Below are 21,690 nucleotides of genomic sequence, written 5' to 3' on the forward strand. Positions count from 1 at the left end.
CACTGCTTGAACCTCACACGGAGCCTTGTCTCGTTCTTGGGGGGATTCACTGTATGCTGTTGGAGACTGATTGCTAGGAGTGTAAGCTGATGTATGCTTTTACTGTTCGTCTGCTAGCAGCTATTCGTGAGGTTCCAGGTTGGAGTGCTATTTTGTATCCAGTTCGGGAGTTTGGTGTCCTGCAAGTAGCTGTGCCCATCTCTCAGAAAGGGGCATATCACCTAAACGGATTTTAACCCATTGTCTGCTGAAACAGTCCGTTACAGACAGGATCAAATTCAAGTCCCAAGAAGGTAAAGGCGCTCTCCGAGGAGGAGCCAAATGACGCACCCCCTGAATAAAAGGTGCGTATCAAAGAGTTTGACGCCAAGGGGCGCTGGAAAAGTATTGCCAGTGCAGACAACTGACCCTTAATCGTGGTCAGTGCAAGACGCTGGTCCACACCAGATTGCAGGAAGGCTAACACCCTCGCCACAGAAAAAGAGAAAGGATGGACGCCCCTGGATTCACACCAGGCAAAATAAGCCTTCCATGTGCGGTAATAGATTTTACCTGACGAGGCCTTCCTAGCCTTGAGCAGGGTAGGAATGACCGCCGACAAGAGACCCCAATCTCTCAGGATCTGGCTTTCAACAGCCACGCCGTTAAAGCCAGCGACTGTAAAGCAGGATGGAAGATTGCCCCCTGAGACAGTAGATCGTCTCGCAACGGGAACCGCCATGGAGGCTCGACGACCAGTTGTATGATGTCCGCGTACCAAGACCGGTGCAGCCAGTCCCAGGCCACCAGAATCACCAACTTCAGTTCCGAGACCAACCTGCGTAGGAACCTGGACAACAACAAAATCGGGGGGAAGGAATAAATCAGGCGATACTGATTCCAAAGCACCACCAAAAGGGTCGAGTCGTCTGCCAGAGGATTGCGCGTTCTTGCCACGAACTTTCTCACCTTGTTGTTTAGCCGGGATGCAAACAGATCCACATCCGGGGATCCCCATCGTGCACACAGCATCTGAAAACACCTCCGGGTGTAGGGACCATTCCCCCTGGTTCAGGGTCTGGCGGCTCAGGTAATCGGCCCGCCAATTCTCCACCCCCGGAATGTGAACTGCCGAAATCGCCGGGACGTGAGTTTCGGCCCAAGACAGAATCTTGGTCACTTCCCGGGCCGCCCGGGCACTCCTGGTGCCCCTTGGTGATTGATGTAAGCCACCGCAGTGGCGTTGTCCGTCTGCACCCGCACAGGGCGGCCCCAAAGAAGATCCGACCAACGGAGCAAGCACAGTCTGATCGCTTGCAGCTCCAAGATGTTTATTGGCAGGGAGGATTCCTCCTCTGACCAAGTGCCCAGGGCAGACAGGGTGCCCAGAACGCCACCCCAGCCCGACAGGCTGGCGTCCGTGGTGACCACCGTCCACAACAATGGCCGGAAGGATTTTCCCTCAGTCAGAGCTGGAGACTGGAGCCACCACAGAAGATCCTCTGGGAGCTAAACGTCATAGCTCCCAGGAATCAATGCGACGGCACCGTCATAGCTCCCAGGAATCAATGCGACGGATCCTCTCTTGATGAATCAAAGATGTCCTCCTTTCCAAGGTCCTGAGTGATGAGGATTCTGAGGGATCTGACCTTGTCCTGTAGAGTCCGGAGCTTGTCCTCCGGTAGAAAAACTTTGGCTTGGGCGGAATCCAGGACCATCACCAAGTAAGAGAGTCGAACAAAAGGGGACAGAGTCGACTTCTGAACGTTGATGGTACACCCGAACTCCTGGAGCGTCTGAACCGTAGTTGACAGATCGCGTAACAGGCTCGGACTGGCACTCGATCTTAACAGGAGATCATCCAGATAACCCAAGATCGCAATTCCCTGCGCCCGTAACAGGGCCAGAAGAGGAGCCAACCCTTTGGTAAACACCATTGGAGCCAAAGCGCGACCGAAAGGTAACGCCACAAACTGATAATGTTCCTCCGCGATTGCGAATCGGAGGTACCTCTGATGACCCTCGAATATTGGGATGTGTAAATACGCATCCTTGAGGTCGATGCAAGCTAGGAAATCTCAGAGAGGCTCAGGGAGGCTACCACCGAACAGAGGGATTCCATGCGGAATTTTTGAACCCGCAAAGCGTTTCAGAGCTTTCAAGTCCAGAATCGGACGTACCTTGCCCACCTTTCTGGGCACAGTGAACAGATTCAAATAAAACCCCCGGAATCTGTCCCGATGCGGCACCGGGACGATTACCCCCTTACCCCCTGGGTGAGGAGATCCTGAACTGCCCGGGGAAGATCTTGTAAACAATCTGGGGTCAAACGAAGATTTGAGGGAAATAATCTGTCCGCCAGACGCGAAAGGAATTTGATTTTGTAACCTGATCGAATTATTTCCTGAACCCACCTGTCCGGAATCAGGAGCAGCCAAGTTTCGAGAAAATCGCACAGATGTCCCCCCACCCCTGGAATGGGTGAGGGCGTCCCTTCAGGTCGAGGCGGCTTGGGTGCATGACCCATTTGTGAGGAAACTATGAAGTGTCTGCGTCTGTCAGAGGATGTTAGAGAAAATAAGATATTTCTCAGATCTTACCGTAAAATCTTTTTCTCTGATGTCCGTCGACAGACGCAGCCTCATTTTCATGAGCTGAGTGGGTTATGCTGCCACCTGCAGGAGTAGTCTAGGCAGTATGTTAGTACAAAGCTTTTAACATATACACGCCCACGAGGGCTGTCCCTTCAGGCATAACCCCCCGCTGCCACAGCCCAGCACATCAGTTTAGTTGCAAGCAGTGAAGACAAAAGAACCATCCACAATCAGAGGGGCGGGTGGCTGCGTCTGTCAATGGACATCAATCAGAAAAAAAGATTTAATTGTAAGATCTTACAAAAATCGTATTTTCTCTATCATCCATCGACAGACGCAGCCTCATCTTCATGAGCTGAGTGGGATGTCCCAAAGAAGTACAAGCATGAGGGGTGGGAAAAACGCAACCAGACAGTAACGTCGACTCCAAGAGGCTAAACCTAGCCAACCAGGCAAAATGGAGCTCCACCAAACCTGAGCTCACCTGGGCAAAAGACCCCCAAGAGAAAAACGAAAAAACATTCTCTTATGAAACAGCAGCCTGCAAAACCTTGCAGCCAAAAGAGGCACCCAAAGAGGCCAGCAAATCCACCTTGTAAAATTTGGTAAAGGTGTGCACAGATGAAGAAGTCGCTGCCTTATAACTTGTATAACAGAGGCCTGGTGGCAAAAAGCCCTAGAGGAACTCAGCGCTCTAGTAGAATGTGCCTTCACAGGGAAAGGAGGAACCTGACCATTGAGTGATTAAGCCTGAACAACTGTATGCTTGATCCATCTCGAAATGGTAGCAGTGGACGCAGCCAAACCTTTGCGAGGACCGTCCTGAAGGACAAAGAGTCAGACTTCCTGAAGGACTCCGTAACTGTCAGATAAACCCTTATCACCCGAACCACATCCAGAGAGTGCAAGGCAACTTCTTTGGGATGTTTAGGCTGAGGACTTAAGGATGGCAACACAATGTCTTCATTCAGGTGAATATCCGACACCACCTTAGGAAGAAAAGATGGATTAGGTCAGAGGATCACTTTATCTCTGTGGACCACCAAATAAGGCGGACAGGACAGCGCCGCCAACTCAGAGACTCTGTGAGCAGAAGTGTTAGCCACTAGGAAGGCAATCTTCTGTGACAAACAAAGCAGAGAAATCTCCCTAATATTCTCAAAAGGAGGCCTTTGAATAACAGACAAAACTGAATTAAGATCCCACAGTGGTACGGGGATCTCCACGGAGGAGCCAGATGACGTACCCCCTGAATGAAAGTGTGAATCAAACTATTAGTAGCCAACAGTCACCTGGCCCTTGATAGTGCCAAAACGCCAAGCTCTGCTCAACCCCCTTTTGTAAAAAAAAGGCCAAAACCCTAGCTATAGAGAACAAGTGAGGGTGCAGCTGCAGCAATTCACACCATGAAATGTACAATTTCAACATACGATGATAAATCTTCCTAGATGTCGACTTCCTGGCCTTCAAACGGGTGGGAATTACAGAATCCGAGAGACCGCTATCCCTCAACACCTTGCTTTCAACAGCCAAGTCGTTAAGGCCAGCGACCGTAAAGCAGGATGGAAGATTGGTCCTTGAGATAGAAGTTCTTCCCACAGAGGAAGACGCCATGAAGGATCCACGACCATTTTTACCAGACCTGCGTACCAAGACCACAGAGGCCAGTCTAGTGCCACCAGAACGACCAGAATGCATTCCATCGCCACCCTGCGAAGAAACCTTGACAGGAGAATGAGCGGAGGGAAAGCATATATATTGATGAAGTCACGTGAGACAGCTACGTCACGCGTAGGAAAGCGCACACCGGAAGTGACGTACGGGACATTCAAACAAGTCCCGCGGCTGACAAAACAAACAGATTGCTGAGGATTTAATTGTAAGGGACTACTTTTTTAAAAATAAATACTTGAATTTACTACACCATGATGGCGCAATCTTTTCGGAGACCATAGTAAAAACTGTGAGGCAGAGACAAGGATAGTGCGATAGAGGACACCCTGACAGCACCCCGCAGTACCCCAGAGGAGTGGAAAATTGTACCCAGGGTCCCGCAGAAAGTGGAGTAATCACACTGTGAATGATACTAAAGGGTATTATTTACAGGAGTAAGGTGAGCGGTTTGCACACCTAGAGGTGGTTAAACACTGAAGAGCAATTAGAAATGTAAGACCGCACTCAGGGTTAAATGAAAACGATAATCCTTTTTATTCCTCAAAACATGTTGCAGACAGACAGTGTATACAGGAACAGACGTGTCCGGAGGTTGACGCGTTTCACGACTTGGAATGTCGCTTACTCATAACCACACTGTGGTTACTCATATCCAGTATGGGAATTTATTTTAAGTTTAATAATATGGCACAATGTATCATCAATTAAGTTAATGCACAACTATATATGCACTTTATTTGTATGCCTTTGGCATCACTGCACAGCACCACAGTTTATAACTACTATATGCACTTTACTCAATATTTATTTATTTCATTGAAGTCACTGGATACTTTGCTTGTCTATTTAAATATTAAATCACTTTTATATTTATTTATTGATTTATGCACATAAGAAAGCACCTTCAAACATAGAATAATATAGAAGAGTTATTGTGATGAATTGATTTATATAATTTTTTTGGTTTGCACACTAACATCAATGTACATACTGTGACTCTACTGATCATCTACAATATTCCTGAAGCGCAGTATTCCACTCTAATATATATATCAGGCGATACGGACTCCAAGGAGCCACCAGAGCATCAGTGGCTTCGACCAGAGGATCCAGAGACCTGGCCACAAACCTCTGAACTTTCTGGTTGAGGCGAAACGCAAACAGGTCTACCTCCGGAGCCCCAAACCGAATACACAGGAGATGAAACACCTCCGGATACAGGGACCACTCCCCCTGATCCAACACCTGATGACTCAGGTAATACGCCTGCCTATACTCCACACATGGGATGTGGACTGCGGAAAGAGCCGGAACTTTGTGCTCCACCCACAACAGAATCTCCGCCACCTCCTTGGCCGCCAGTGCAAGGTGCCCCTTGATGACTGATGTAAGCCACGGTCATGGCATTGTCCGACTGGACCCAAACCGGAGAGCCGTGTTAACCGACTCGTCCAGGGAAGAAGGCAGAGCTTGATCGCTCTCAGCTTCCGAATATTGATCGCCAAGGAAGATTCCCTGGGCACAGAACTTCCCCAGCACTCCACCTCAGCCTGACAGGCTGGCGTCTGTGGTGACCACCGTCCAAAACACCGGCAGGAAGGACTTGTTTTGGCACAGGATAGGCGACTGGAGCCACCAAGAGAGAGCCGACTACGTGAGATGGCTCAACCAAATCTGCTGGTCCAGTGACCGAGGATCTCTGTTCCATTTTGACAGAATCTCTTTCTACAACTGTCTCGTGTGAGCCTGACCCAGGGCCCTCATGCAAGCCCGCAAGGAGGACTGATCGGCCTCCATCAGCAACCGGACCGCCTTTTGCAAATTCTGAAGCTTGTCCAAGGGAAGGAAGACCCTCGCCAGAGCAGAATCGAGGATCAGCCTCAAATAAGTGACTCGCACGGACGGTGTCAGAGCAGATTTAGTGACATTGATCATCCACCTGAATTCTTGAAGGGTCTGAATGGTTATAGAAACGTTGTCCAGCAGATCCGAATGGGAGACTGCTTGCAACAGGAGATCGTCCAGATATACCACAATGGAGATACCTCGCAAACGTAACAAGGCCAGCATGGGGGCTAGGACCTTGGTAAAAACTCTGGGAGCCGAGGCGAGAGCAAAGGGTAATGCCACAAATTAAAAGTGCTCCTCTGCCAGAGCAAAGTGGAGAAATCACTGATGTTCCCCAAATATTGGGACATGGAAAAACGCATCTGAGATCGATGGAAGCCAGAAAATCCCTGATTAAAAAGATGCCACCACCGACTGAATGGACTCCATTCGAAACTTCTGCACCCGCACAAATCAGTTCAGAGCCTTGAGGTCCAGGATTGGACGCACTTTTCCCTCCTTTCTGGGCACAGTGAACAGGTTTGAATAGAAACCTTGAGAGCGTTCCTGCGGAGGAACGGGCACAATCACACCTTGAGCAAGGAGATCTCACACAGCCTTCCGCAGAACCTTCAAAACGCTCTGGAGACAGGTGAGGATTCGACTGAAAGAACCTGTCCCCTGGATGGGACCAGAATTCGATCTTGTACCCGGAGCAAACCAGTTTGCGAACCCAATCGTCCTGAAGGAAGTCCAGGGTTCCTGAAGAAGCGCAGACATCCCCCCACCCCTGAGACAGGTGAGAGCGCTCCTTCATGCTGAAGAGGACTTGTCTGCAGCACCTGAAAGACCGGCCTTGGGCTTGCTCCAGGGCTTCTTAGTTCCTCTGGAAATTCTAGTACGGGGAGTCTTACCTTTGGAGGATTGAGGAAGAAGAGAACTCTTCCCACCAGTCAGGCCCTTGATTAACCCAATGAGTGGCCAAATAACCGGTCCCCAGAAAGCGAAGGCTTTCTTAGAAGCTTGGTCAGCTCTTCAACCAAACCATGCGGCTCAAAACAATGCCCACAGCCAAAACCCTGACCACCAGGAGAGTCCTATCCATAGACGCATCACACAGGAACACCAGAGCCTGGATCACCTGGTCCAACAGTTCCAGCTGTTCCGGAGGAACAGCCTCAGGGTCCAAGAACTCCCGCAAACCAATAATCCATTCCCATCACCGTCTATGAGACTAACACAGACACAAAAAACAGTTTCAAAATGGAACCCGCCAGCACTTGAAGATGGTGGGAAAGGGATTCCACCCACCTGTTCACTGGATTCATAAAAACTGGGGAATTCTCCACAGGCACAAGGGTAGATTTGTTCAATCTGGAAAAAGGATGGTCCACGTTAGGTGGCACCGTCCAACGGTTGGAAACCTCTTTAGCAAAAGGGTGCCTGCGCTTAAAGCGTTTAGGCACCACTAACACGTGCTTAATGCGCTGCCACTGGTCATTCACAATATCGTGCAAGGTGTCGGGACAAGGGGAAACCCTGTCACCTTTTGGAGACTTCTGAGACACAAAAGCCACCCATGTCCCTGCCGGCGTGGGCTCATCAGCCAATTCTAAAGTATCCTGCACCAAAATAATCAGGGCTTCCACTAATCAGGGCTTCCACCAAGGCTTCCACTGCAGCTGAAGACAGGTCCTCTTCACCATCTGACAGTGAGGACAGGGACCCCTCAGGTAGGGGGGCATCCGGGGCGTCCCCATCAGCCTCTGAATCAGAGGAAACCTCCACAGAAGGAGAAGGCAGCGGCCGTTTTCGGCTATCAACCATTTTCATGACAAAATCCACTTTAGTATCCAGGTTTTGCAGGGCTGCTGAAATCACGGCCAGCAACTGCGATGCGGACTGTCTGGGAGTCGCAGAGTGGGTTTTAGGGTGATTTCACAGTTTGGGACTTCATAATACGATTTTCAAAAATGATGTACTGTCGCTTTAAGAGTGCCGATTGCTGTATCCACCACCGATCGACGCGGTCTGCAGGGAACCCCTGTAAACCAAACTGACAGCACAAAGTGCAAGGATATGCCTGCAGGGACCCCGAGTACTGTACCACCTCAGACAAACCGGCCTCCTGGATCTTCAACAGCATGGAGAGAAAGGCAGGAAGTGACCTCGGCTCAGCAGCAGGAAATGACTGCACAGGAAGTGATGTCGCCTGAATAAGGTTACACTGCTGAGCATAGCACCCGGGCTACAAAAAGATGGATGCTCATACAAAACAATAGGAAGCTACAGGGAAAATGGCTGTCCCATACAAGTCATTCGAGGGAAAAAAAAAAAAATCACATTGCCCAGATAGCGGGGCCCACGGCGAGCCATGAGGCTAGGGACCGACACATGAAGGCCTCAGGAACCACAACAGGGGTCAGCAAGCCCAAGGTACCATGTCACCCCCCCCCCCCCCCCCCAGAGCACTCCACATACACAGCCACCGCAGGAACAGGAAAGGAGCGAGGGAAGGACACACAGACCAGGCACCGGACAGGCCAGAGAGATCTCTTGGGAGGTACAAATCCCATTATCCCCAGGAGTGGGCCCACATCCCCCCCAAGGCCAGCAGGAGCAAAGGGGGTACCATTTACTCACCATACCATGGACCGGGTGGGGCTTCGCTCCGGGCAGACAGCCTCCCACCCCAAGTGGGGGAACTGCCAGCTGAGGGGTACGCTGCGACTCAGGGAGTTCCAGGTCGTCGCGTCCCAGCAAGGCATCCGCTTGCAGGCCTGTCCCCCTCCAGAAAAGGGGGCCCGTCCTGGCTAGACCTAGGTCGGAAACTATAACCTGCTCAAGCTCGTAGGCCGGACTGGGGGTACTATAAGGATCTAAATAATCCAGTGCGAAGCACCAGCCGGCATCATTACTTGTAGATCACCAGGAAAATACTTCAGCTGGAAACCTAGGTCCTACTCCTTCTCTAGGCAGAAACAAACTGATGTATTGGGCTGTGGCAGTGGGGGTTATGCCTGGAGGGACAGCTCCATGGGCGTGTATATGTTAAAAGCTAGACTACTCCTGCAGGTGGCAGCATAACCCATTCAGCTCATGAAGACGAGGCTGCGTCTGTCGATGGACGATAGAGAAATTCAAATTCAACGACAGATTGCAAAAGATAGGACAAACCCCAAAAAAGTCTTCAAAAAGGATTAATAGTAAAAGGTTAGGTCTGAGCATGTAGGCCCTTTACAAAATAATCAGGAGTGGGTGACTGGGGACAAAGAGAAGGCAAATTTATTAAATACTTCCTTCAGCTCTGTGTATACAAAGGAGCATGGGGGAGCTCATGACCATAATGAGGATGGTATTGACACAGCCCCAAATGATCCACAATGGCTCAAAAGTGATATGGTCCAGTAATATTTAGACAGAATATAAAGGTGGATTAAAGTGCCTGGACCAGATGGCATCCACCCACGCATCCTAAAAGAATTGAGCACTGTCATTTCAAAGCCTTTGTTTCTAATTTTTAGGGACTCATTAAGGACTGGAATAGTACCACTGGATTGGCGTAGGGCCAATGTAGTGCCTATATTTAAAAAAGGATCAAAGTCTTTGCCAAGTAACTATAGACCTGTTAGTTTAACGTCTATAATCGGGAAGATACTGTAGAGTTTAATAAAAGACCACATAGATGAATTATTGCTGGAAAAAAATATTTTAAGCAACAGACAGCATGGATTCATGAAAGACAGAAGTTGTCAAACAAACCGGATTTCTTTTTAGGAGGAGGTAAGTAAAACCTTGGACAGAGGAGTGGCTGTGGATGTAGTATACTTGGATTTTGCAAAAGCGTTTTGACACAGTTCCCCACACACGACTTATATGTAATGTAAAGTCTACAGGCTTGGAAAGATCAGTTTATAAATGGATAGAAAATCGGCTAATAGATAGAATTCAGAGAGGTCATCAGTGGTGTACCCCAAGGTTCAGTGTTGGGGCCCTTACTTTTTAATACCTTTATAAATGATATAGGGTCTGGGATTAAAAGTACCATTTCAGTCTTTGTAGATGACACCAAGCTTTGCAGTGGAATTAACTTCCTTACATGTCTCCAACTTACAAGCTGACCTCAATGCACTGTTTCATTGGGCAACTTTGATCAACATTAAACCTCATTTGCCACAATGTAAAGTTATGCACTTGGGGGCTAAGAATATGCATGCATCATACATACTAAGAGGAGTAGAACTGAGGGAATACATAGCGGAGAATGATCTGGTAGATCCTAAGGTTAATAATAGCATGCAATGCCAGCCAACCTGCAGTTTCCAAAGAGGCATGGAGGAGCTCAGCTATGAGGAAAGATTAGAGGAAATGAATTTATTCTCTCTTGAGAAGAGCCGATTAAGGGGGGGGGGGGGGGGGAGATATGATAAACATGTATAAATACATAAGAGGTCCATATAGTGAACTTGGTGTTGAGTTATTCACTTTAAAGTCAACACAGAGGACAAGGGGGCACTCTTTACGTTTAGAAAACAGATTTAGTCTCCAAATACGAAAAGTTTCTTCACCATAAGAGCTGTGAAAATGTGGAATAGACTCCCTCCAGAGGTGGTTCTGGCTAGCTCACTAGATTGATTTAAAAAAGGCCTGGATTCTCTCTCAGGTTTAAAGGGTGGTGATTAATGGGGAGTACTCAGATTGGGCGGGTGTGGAAAGCGGGGTCCCCCAGGGTTCTGTCCTGGGGCCAATCCTGTTTAACCTCCCTGGCGGTATGATTCTGTCAGGAATTCTGTACCAAAAGCGGTACAATTTTTTTCATGGAAATTTGGCGTTCTGTATTATAGGCCTACAATTCTTAGTAATTACTGACTTAAACCTGACCAAAACAAGAGTCTAGTAGACATCCCAGATGTGATAAATTTGAAACACAAACGCATGAATTATAATCGAATCAATAATATAATTTTATTATAGAATATATAATAAAATTATATTATTGATTAGATTATAATTCATGCGTTATATATTATATATATATATATATATATATATATATATATATATATATATATGTGTGTGTGTGTGTGTGTGTGTGTGTGTGTGTGTGTGTGTGTGTGTGTGTGTGTGTGTGTATATATATATATATATATATATATATATATATATATATATTAGGTATATAAATATATATATATACACATCGCTGGATCGCCAGGATAAGGTAAGACACTCCGCTGCGCTGTCTGCATAGCTCTGCCCATTCACCCCGAGCGTGATACCGGGGATACCGATAATAGCAGGAAATTCCTACCCGAGTCACGCTCGGGTTTACCGCTAGCCTGGTTAATTTATTCATAAATGATCTAGAGGAGGGGATATCGAGCAAAATCTGAGTATTTGCGGATTATACTAAACTAAGCATGCCAATATCTTCTGGGCAGGACGTGGAAACCTTACAAGCGGACCTGAACAAAATTATGGGGTGGGCAACTACATGGCAGATGAGGTTCAGTGTTGAAAAATGTAAAGTGATGCACCTGGGTGCCAGAAACCAGAAAGCAAGCTACTCACTGGGGGGGGGGGGGAACCCCTGGGTGAGTCTAGGATGGAAAAGGACCTGGGGTTACTGGTAGACAACAGGCTTGGCAGTGGCATGCAATGCCAAGCCGCTGCAAGCAAAGCCAACAGAATACTGGGATGTATAAAAAAGGGGAATTACTCCAGAAATAAAGAGATTATTCTCCCACTATACAAGACTCTGGTCCGGCCACAGCTGGAGTATGCTGTCCAGTTCTGGGCACCGGTCATCAGGAAGGATGTGCTGGAACTGGAGAAAGTCCAGAGAAGGGCAACAAAAATAATTAGGGGAATGGGAGGACATCAGCTATGAGGAAAGACTACAAGCACTGAATTTATTCTCTCTGGAGAAGAGACGATTGAGGGAGGATATGATATCAATGTACAAATATTGTACTGGAAACCCTAGCATATGGAAAAACCTATTCAGAGAAAGGAAATACAATAAGACGCGAGGCCACTCACTAAAACTAGAGGAAAGGCGGTTTAACCTTAAAATACGCAGGGGGTTCTTCACTGTAAGAGCAGTAAGGATGTGGAATTCTCTTCCGCAAACAGTTGTATCAGCAGGGAGCATTGATAGTTTAAAAAAACTATTAGATGGGCACCTTAAAGACCACAATATACAGGGGTATACAATGTGTGGTTAACAGTAGACACACACACACACACACATCATAGGTTGAACTGGATGGACTGATGTCTTTTTTCAACCTCACTAACTATGTAACTATATTATAATCAGGTTTTATAGGTAAATTTGATCCAGGGAATATCCGATTGCCTCTCAGGGAATCAGGAAGTTATTTTTCCCCTGTTATAGAAAATTGGATCATGCTTTGCTGGGGTTCTGGATCCACTGTGGGTATAGGATTGTATGGTTAGATTTTCCTTACAGTTTTTTGTTTTTTATTGGTTGAGCCAGATGGACTTGTGTCTTTTTTCAACCTGACTAACTATGTAACTATGATTCCTATAGCAGAGTGAGTGGGTGTATGCCCTCAGGGACTGCCCCATAGGCGTGGTAAAGTTTTTTCCTGCCTTGTGTCCTACTCCTGTAGGGGGCAGCATAAACCAACGGTTAAGAAGAATATGGAGCTGCGTCTGTCAATGAACGACAGAGAAACTTCTTTTAGCTGCAAGTGTCCAAATCATGCTGTTAGAAGCAGTTTAACTCAATTAACTGAATCATGGCTCTTCTAATGAACGGGAAAGAAAATTACCTGTTAATGGAGAAGATGAATCTCTTCCATCATTGTGGCTCTTCCTTGAATCTGTAGCATTATTCTCACTCTTCCTTGCACTGGTTTTAGAAGCCTATTTAAAAGGAATAATTTGATTAGAACACTGCTGTAATTGTTTTCCTACTAAAGTTCTAAGGTTCCGTTATATTACATGTGATCATTTTAAAGAGACTGTGTCAGTGGGAAAGAAGTGGTCAAATTGTTGCAGGTATAAAAAAAAAAAAAAAAGGCATATACAGTTACCTACACAAACCTGTTACACCTTTCTGAAACGTTTATGGCCTAAACTTAAGACAATTTTAACAGGCTTCAATTCTTCCATGTAGTTTCAGTTCTTGCCACCTAGCCCAACTGCAACACCTTTCATATAGTCCCTTCAATATAATGGGCGGCTACACTGGACAACAGAAAAAGAAAAGAGGCCGTAATGGATAGGCAAGTTTAAAGCGGAGTTCCGGGCACAAAATTCAATTTCTAATAATTACTGCATTGTATTCCTTACTCTCCGCTGAGTCAGAATTGGATATTCCCATAGTTTTTTTTTTTTCACTTACCTGTTTACAGAGGTTTGTATACTCACCTTTCAAAGGACTTCCTCCCTCCTGCGCCTCGGCTCTCCTCGTCACTTCCGTGCCGCAATGCGTCCTGGGAGCTCTTCCTCGGCGCTCCCATGATGCACTTTGCAGTCACATGGGCGGCCGACCACTGTTCTCATTTCTTGACTCACAGGCCTACGCCCACTGGAATCAGGAAGAAGGGAAGACATTTCCCCACAACGGACTCGGCAATCCACAACAAAGATGGCACCGCACATCAGAAATTATATAAAGTAAGATTTTATTCTTGCAAACTCATTATTTCACCATTCTAACCAGGATTAGCGGATGTATCGATGTGTAAGGGTGATTGTTAGGGGGAGATTGAAAAAAAAAAAACGATTCTGTGCCCGGAACTCCGCTTTAAGTATTAGCATTAGATGGCATGGTTTTGCCTGCAAACTAGCCTGGGATTCAGCTGTATCCTAAAGGCCCGTACACACAATACGAAAATCAGAAATAAAATTTAGTCCGACGATCTGCCTATTTTCGGATCGTTAATATAGTGCTTTTGACAGCCGATTATGAATTTGAGGACAAAAACTTGTTGTGCAGGCTATAAAATTTATCGTACATAAACACAACGTCCGATTTTCATTTAATTAGTACAATTTTCGTTTGAAAAAAAATCATAAGAGCAAGACTAGGCATGCTCAGAAACGAAAGAACACATACAGAACAATTGAACACATGACAGCACTTCTGGAGTTGAATTCTGTTGTACGAGAATTTTTGTATGAAAGTAACTTCTTCACTTTCCATATGAGAATAGCATGCAACAAAATACGGACGAAAGATCGTCCAATAATCTGATCTGATCTAATTAGTCTACTTCGCTCTTAAAAGAATCTCTTAAATTATTTGCTAACACTATTTAACCACTTGCCTACTGTGCACTTAAACACCCTTCCCATCCAGGCCAATTTTCAGCTTTCAGCGCTGTCACACTTTGACTGACAATTGCGCGGTCATGCTACACTGTACCCATTTGAAATTTTTATCATTTTTTTCACACAAATAGAGCTTTCTTTTGGTGGTATTTAATCATCTCTGGGTTTTTTATTTTTTACAAAAAAAAAGAATAAAGACAGAAAATTTTGAAAAAAAAAAAAGTTTTTCTTATTTTCTGTAAATTCTTGAGTAAATTTTGAAAATAAATTTTTCTCCTTCACTGAAGGGCGCTGATGAGGCGGCACTGATGGGCACTGATAGGCTGCACTGATGAGGTGGCACTTATGGGCACTGATGAGGTGGCACTTATGGGCACTGATGAGGTGGCACTTATGGGCACTGATGAGGTGGCACTTATGGACACTGATGAGGAGGTACTAATATGCCGCAATGATGAGCACTGATAGGCGGAATTGATAGGTGGCACTGATAGGCGGCACTGATAGGTGGCACTGATAGGCAGCACTGATAGGCGGCACTGATGAGCACTGATAGGCGGCACTGCTGGGCACTGAGAGGTGGCACTGCTGGGCACTGAGGTGGCACTGCTGGGCACTGAGAGGCGGCACTGGCAGGCGGCACTGATGGGCACTGAGAGGCGGCACTGATGGGCACTGGCGGATGGCACTGATGGACACTGACGGGTGGCACTGATGAGCACTGATGGGCAGCACCATCAGTGCCCACACTCAGTGCCCATAGTGCTGCCAGTCAGTGCTTATCAGTGCCTAGATGAGCAGGCACTGATGGGCACTGACTGGCAGCACTATGGGCACTGATTGTGGGCATTGATGGGGGACACTGATGGCGGGCACTGTGGGCACTGATGGGGGGGCACTGTGTATGTTTTTTACCTTTTAGTAATCAGGGAACTGGTGATCAGTGCCCTGATTACATGTTTCTTTGTCCCTGGCGCTGTGCAGCTCTCCCTCCTTCCTCACATTGCAGGCTCCGTGTGAGGAAGGAGCGCCGGCGATGAGAGATGATCTCATATGTTTACATATGAGATCATCTCTCATTGGATGATCCGATCACGTGGTGAATGGCCGCTGTGATTGGCCATTCACCACGATCTGTGATCGGCCGTGTCCAAGGGACACGGCCGACACAGATTCTCCCCGCTGCGCGCTCGCGGGAGCGCGCGGGGGGCGTGTCACTGGGAGGCCGTTTAAAAACGGCCTCCCGAAAATTCGAGTCCGCGCTGCAGCCGTATATAGGCTGTAGCGCGGATGGGAACTAGTTAAAAAAGCAAAACATATTTGCCTTCATGCATTTTTTTTTTTAGACTTTACGTCCATTTTACATTTCTATCAGACCCCCCCAAAGCTGAACAGAGCACAGGGAGTTGAATCTGGTCAAACTAGCAAGTTTGCCAAAGACCCCAGCTTGCACTGTGTTCAGCTTAAAGTGGTTCTACAGCCTAAACTTTTTTTTTTTTTTTTACCTTAACCGCTTCCTGACCGGCCCATGGTCCAAAAAACGGCTGCAGGGTGGTCTTCTCGTTCTGGTAGGGCGTACACGGGAGTGTCCGTGCTCGCCGGGTCCCGGGGACCCGACGCATCACGGATCAGGGTAAAGGACCAATGAGCGCGGTCCTTTACCACGTGATCGCTCCGTCCAATGACGTCTGCCTGCTCTGGAACTGACCCTGGCTTGTTATACAACCACGCTTCTGCCTAACGCTTAACTGTATATCTCTGCCTGCTCTGGAACTGACCCAGGCTTGTTATTTGACCACGCTTCTGCCTATCGCTAAACTGTACATCTCTGCCTGCTCTGGAACTGACCCTGGACTGTTTATTGACCAGGTTTTATGCCTGCCTCTTGGACTGATCTTTTATCCTGCTACTGGAGTAGTGGGATTTATAACACAGGGGTCTCACATATGTGAGGGAATACAGAAATGTTTTTCTGGATGAAGAAAACTAATTTTTTAGTTTTCTCATTCCCGAATTAGGGTCTGGAGTCTTCAAAGAGATTTGGGTGGGAGAAGCCTCTACCCGTCCCCATTCTTTCCTGGCCTGCTACCTGTAGTATGAACCATGTTCCTGCCTACTACCAGGACTAATACCAGGAATACAAGGCACTAGTGGCAATATCTCTACCTGCACTGACCATGGACTGTATATGGACAGTATCCCTGCCTGTACCGACTATGGACAATATTTGCCTGCTGCCTGGACAATTCCGTTCGCTGTGGCAGACCACGTCCCTGCCTGTTGCCTGGACCAATGTTCTTCTGTAGACAACTGCACTACTAAAATCACAGGTAATGTTTTCTTTACCCTTTGCTCAGCAGAATGTATTTTTGGGGTGTAAATATTGATATGTACATGCTAGGTGTTAGAAATATAAAGGGCCTTCAACAATGTGAGGTGCTACTTTGATTTTGGGCCTCTGTATGTAGCCAGGATGTGTAAAAGTCTCACACATGTGGTATTGCCGTACTCAGGAGGAGTAGCAGATTGCATTTTGGGGTGCAATTTGTGGTATGCACATGTTGCGTCTTAGAAATATCTTATAAATGGACAACTATGTGTAAAAATATTGTGTTTTCCTTTTCTTTCCACATTTTCCACAAACTTGCGGAAAAAAATGACATGTTCAAAAGACTCATTATGCCTCATAAAATATACGTTGGAGTGTTTGCTTTCCAAAATGGGGTAATTTTGTGGGCATTTTCATTGTCCCGGTGCTCCAGGGCCTTCAAAAGTGTGATAGGTTGTCCGGAAATTATAGATGTGTAAATTATGCTCCCATAACACCTGGAGGTGCTCCTTGCATGTTGGGCCTCTGTATGTAGCCAGGCTGTGTAAAAGTCTCACACATGTAGTATCGCCATACTCAGGAGGAGTAGCAGAATATATTTTGGGGTGAAATGTGTGGTACGCAAATGCTGTCATAGAAATATCTTATAAATGGACCACTATATGTAAAAAAAAAATGTGTTTTCATTTTCTTTCCCCGTTTTCCAAAAAGGTATGGACAAAAATGATTTGTTCCAAAGACTCATTATGCCTAAGAGATTATATGTTGGGGTGTTTGCTTTTCAAAATGGGGTCATTTTGTGGGTGTTTTCATTGTCCTGGTGCTCCAGGGCCTTCAAAAGTGTGATAGGTTGTCCGGAAATTATATGTGTAAATTATGCTCCTAGGACACCTGGAGGTGCTCCTTGCATGTTGGGCCTCTATATGTGGCCAGGCTGTGTAAAAGTCTCACACATGTGGTATTGCCATACTCAGGAGCAGCAGCAGAATGTATTTTGGGGTGCAATTTGTGGTATGCACATGCCAGGTGAGAGAAATAACCCTTTAATATGATACATTTGTGAAAAAAAAACAAAAAAAAAAGAAAACAAATGTTCATTTTGAAAAGAATTATGGGAAAAAATTACAACTTCAAAAAACTCACTATGCCTCTTACTAAATACATTGGAATGTCTACTTTCCAAAAAGGGGTCATTTGGGGGGTATTTGTACTTTCCTGGCATGTTAGTGTCTCAAGAAATGAGATAGGCCGTCAGTACATGAGGTGTGAATAGGTGTGATCAATTTTCATTGATTTATACCAAAGCTTGTAGACTCTATAAACTTCATAAAGATCAAAAAACTATACACTTATTTTGTTTTTGTTTTTTTAACCAAAGATATATAGCAGTATAAATTTTGGCCAAAATTTATGAAGAAAAATGACTAATTTGCAAAATTTTATAACAGAAACGAAGAAAAATGCATTTTTTTTTACAAAAATATCAGATTATAGCACAAAAAATAAAAAACCCAGTGATGATTAAATACCACCAAAAGAAAGCTTTATTTGTGTGAAAAAAAACACAAAATTCATATATGTACAGTGTTGGATGATTGAGTAATTGTCATTCAAAATGTGAGAGCACTGAAAGCTAAAAATTGGCCTGGTTAGGAAGGGGGTTTAAGTGCCCAGTGGGTAAGTGGTTAAAGTTGAACTTTAGGCTAACCTATTTTAATGGGCGAACAGGCAGGATTTTTAATGCAGAAAAGACATTCAGTGTCTCTTCTGCATTAAAGCGGTTGTATACTCAAAAAAAAACTCTGCAAGACAAAGGCATAATGAGCTAGTATGCATCACATACTATGAAATACTTACCTTAAAACGAACCCCCAACACGGACCCCCTGTGGGAGCGGACATGATCCCTCAGCCTCTCTTCCGGGTTCGGCGGCTCCGGCGCTGTGAGTGGCCGGAGCCGCGATGACTTCACTCCCACGCATGCGCGTGGGGGATTGACTTTCCGGCAACTTCCCGGCAAGGAACTCTGAAGGTCCGCCGGACCTTCAGAGCGCATGCGCCCCTAGCGTCAGCGTCTGCATGCAGTGCAAATATCTCCTAAACCGTGCAGGTTTAGGAGATATTAATTGTACCTACAGGTAAGCCTTATTATAGGCTTACCTGTAGGTAAAAGTCAACAAAATTACTCTACTACCGCTTTAAAACTACTTGCCTTCCTGACAGCCCTTGAACAGTGAGCCACACATGTGTAGTTCATTGTACACATTTGACAAGTCAAACTACTGTTTTCTTTGAATACCCCAACAGATCAATGCACCACCAAGCCCACATTATCAGTCTCCCGGGTTTACATTCCATATCCAGGTGCTGGCAAAGACAAGAGCACATCTCGCGCCTAAGTAATGGCAGAAATTACTAAAAAAACCTCATCATCAGGTAGAAACTAAGGAAATCCTGTATCAGAGTCAGAGATGATCAGTGCAACCTACAGCCCGGCCATGTCTAAGAGCAGCGACAGAATCTGCAGGGGAAAGCTCAGAAGTTTGCTTAGCTTCTTTGCGGTCAATACCAGCGAGGACTTGGATGAATATAACCACAAAGTCTTGTAGTCATTACTGTCAGAGTGTGTGGTGTGGAGAGCCGATCTGCGGCTCCTCAAGGGGAGTCCAGAACAGGTAATCAGGGCACTGATCAGTGCCCTGATTACTGTAAAGATAAAACAGTGCACATCAGTAACACCAATCCATAAACTCAATCAGTGCCCATTAGTGATGCCAGTCGGTGCCTGCTCATCAGTACCGCTGATCAGTGTCCATCAGGGCCACCTATCAGTGCAGCACAGTAGTGCCTCCTCATCAGTGCTGCCTCATCAGCATAAATCGTTGAAGGAGAAAAACTTACCGTTAGTTGACCGGTAACGGTATTTCTACGAGCCTTCCAGAACGGCCCAACATGAGAGATGATAGGCTCCTCCCCACAGGAAACACAATCCAGATCCAATTTGTTCCCCTTGCCCCTCAGTTGTAAAAAAGTATCTTCCACAACCAATTCCAAGGGAAGTGTTCTCATAATTCTATAGGTACTTATCACCTATGTTATATACATAGTTACCCTACCCTTTTAACAGGGCGGGAATAGGCCGGCCGGCCTGAAAGGCTCGTAGAAATACCGTTACCGGTCAACTAATGATACGTTTTCTCTCTTTGCCTTCCAGGACGGCCCAACATGAGAGGATAATAGATTACCCATAGGCCTAACTTAGGGTGGGACCACTGCCTGTAAGACCTTTCGGCCAAAGGCTAGATCTTGTTTGAGACAGTACTTCTTTCCATCTTTTTTATTTTTTTTTATTTTACATGGACCATAGAAAGGACACAAAGTAAGTCCGACTAAGGTCAGGGAAACTGGACTTTTCTAGGCATTTTTGTCAGCACCAGCAGTCTTTAAATAGCATGCAAGGATATGTTCCAGCACTTACCCGGTTCCGACCTGGGTTTGGCTGTCGACACCTGGACCGGCCTCCCATCCCCCTTCTCCGGAAGGTGGTTTGTGGAGGGCTTCATTTCCCCTGCAGCTGTCCTTACTCCTGTAGCCTGGGAGTCTGCTTGTCCGCTAGAAAGCGGGTCCGGCGTCTCCTACACACTTTTCTCTTCTGCATCGCTGTGCGGCTGCATCCTGACGTCACGCCGGAAAGGTTCGAAGATGAGGCTTGAGGCGCCCGTTCGGAGGGCTTTTCAAAAAGCTGCTGGTGCCGGAGACAAGCCTAGAGGGGCACCCCAGGTGACCGACGGCTTGTATGCATGGGGGCGACCTGTGAGAAGCCTGAGGAGGCGGCAGGTAGAGTCCATCTCTCATGGCAATTTACTGAACCTGGCTCACAGGGGGACCGTCAAGACACCAAGTTATTAGGTCAGTAAAACAAACGTTTCGCTGTAGGAAGAAACACAATCTAAACTGAGGGGCAAGGGGAAGGGTGGGGCCTTTTAACAAATTGGATCTGGATTGTGTTTCCTGTGGAGAGGAGCCTATCATCTCTCATGTTGGGCCGTCCTGGAATGCGAAGAGAGAAAATTACTTATTTACAAAACTTATTGACATAAATTAAGAAAAACTTTTTTCCCAAAATTTTCTGTCTTTTTTTTTTTTTTTTAGTAAAACATAAAAAACCCAGCGGTGATTAAATACCACCAAAAGATAGATCTGGGTGTGACAAAAATGATAAAAATGGATTTTTGTAAAATCTTACCGTAAAATCCTTTTCTCTTAAGCTCATTGACAGACGCAGTCCTCTTGATTAATATCAAATCGGGTTATACTGCCCTCTACAGGAGTAGGACACTAGGCAGAAGGAAAACGTTCTGGCCACACCTTAGGGGCAGTCCCAGAGGGTATATCCTCTCACTTCCTGCTACAGGATGTCAGTTATGTCACAAAGCAGTGTCAGAGAATTTAACCCAACCCAACTCAAAAGTAGAGGGGCGGGTACTGTGTCTGTCAATGAGCTTAAGAGAAAAGGATTTTACGGTAAGATTTTACAAAAATCCATTTTTCTCTGTCGCTCATTGACAGACGCAGTCCTCTTGATTAATATCAAATCGGGACGTCCCAAAGCAGTGCCACAAATGAGGGGTGGGATAACAGAAATCAAAATTTAAATCCAGAAGGCCCAACCGGTGCCGACTAGAAGTCTTAAAGGCTCATCAAACCAAAGGATGAGACTCAACTGAAAATCCAACAGAAAAAAACCCTCGAGGTAGACCAACGGTCTCCTCAAATTGCGGCCTGCAGAACCTTGCAGCCAAAAGAGGCATCCGCCGATGCCATCACATCAACTTTATAAAATTTTGTAAAGGTATGAACCGACGACCATTGGCAAACCTGGACCATTGACGCCTGATGGCGGAAGGCCCAGGAAGCACTAAGCGCTCGAGTGGAGTGCGCCTTAACAGGGAACGGAGGATTCCGACCCTTAATAGAATAA

General features: G+C 46.2%; 1 protein-coding gene across 1 annotated transcript in view; it reads right to left on the reverse strand.

Moving 5' to 3' along the window:
* The window catches only part of CENPC (centromere protein C), a gene marked incomplete at its 5' end in the record, with an annotated part of 583,906 nt that overhangs the window by 262,012 nt on the left and 300,204 nt on the right, over positions 1-21,690 (reverse strand). The window contains one exon of the mRNA XM_082243417.1: positions 12,875-12,968. Coding sequence (XP_082099543.1) covers positions 12,875-12,968 — 94 coding nt within the window. The remainder of the gene's footprint in view (positions 1-12,874; positions 12,969-21,690) is intronic.

Source organism: Pelophylax lessonae, assembly GCF_965119305.1.
Source record: "Pelophylax lessonae genome assembly, chromosome: 1".
Lineage (NCBI taxonomy): Eukaryota > Metazoa > Chordata > Amphibia > Anura > Ranidae > Pelophylax > Pelophylax lessonae.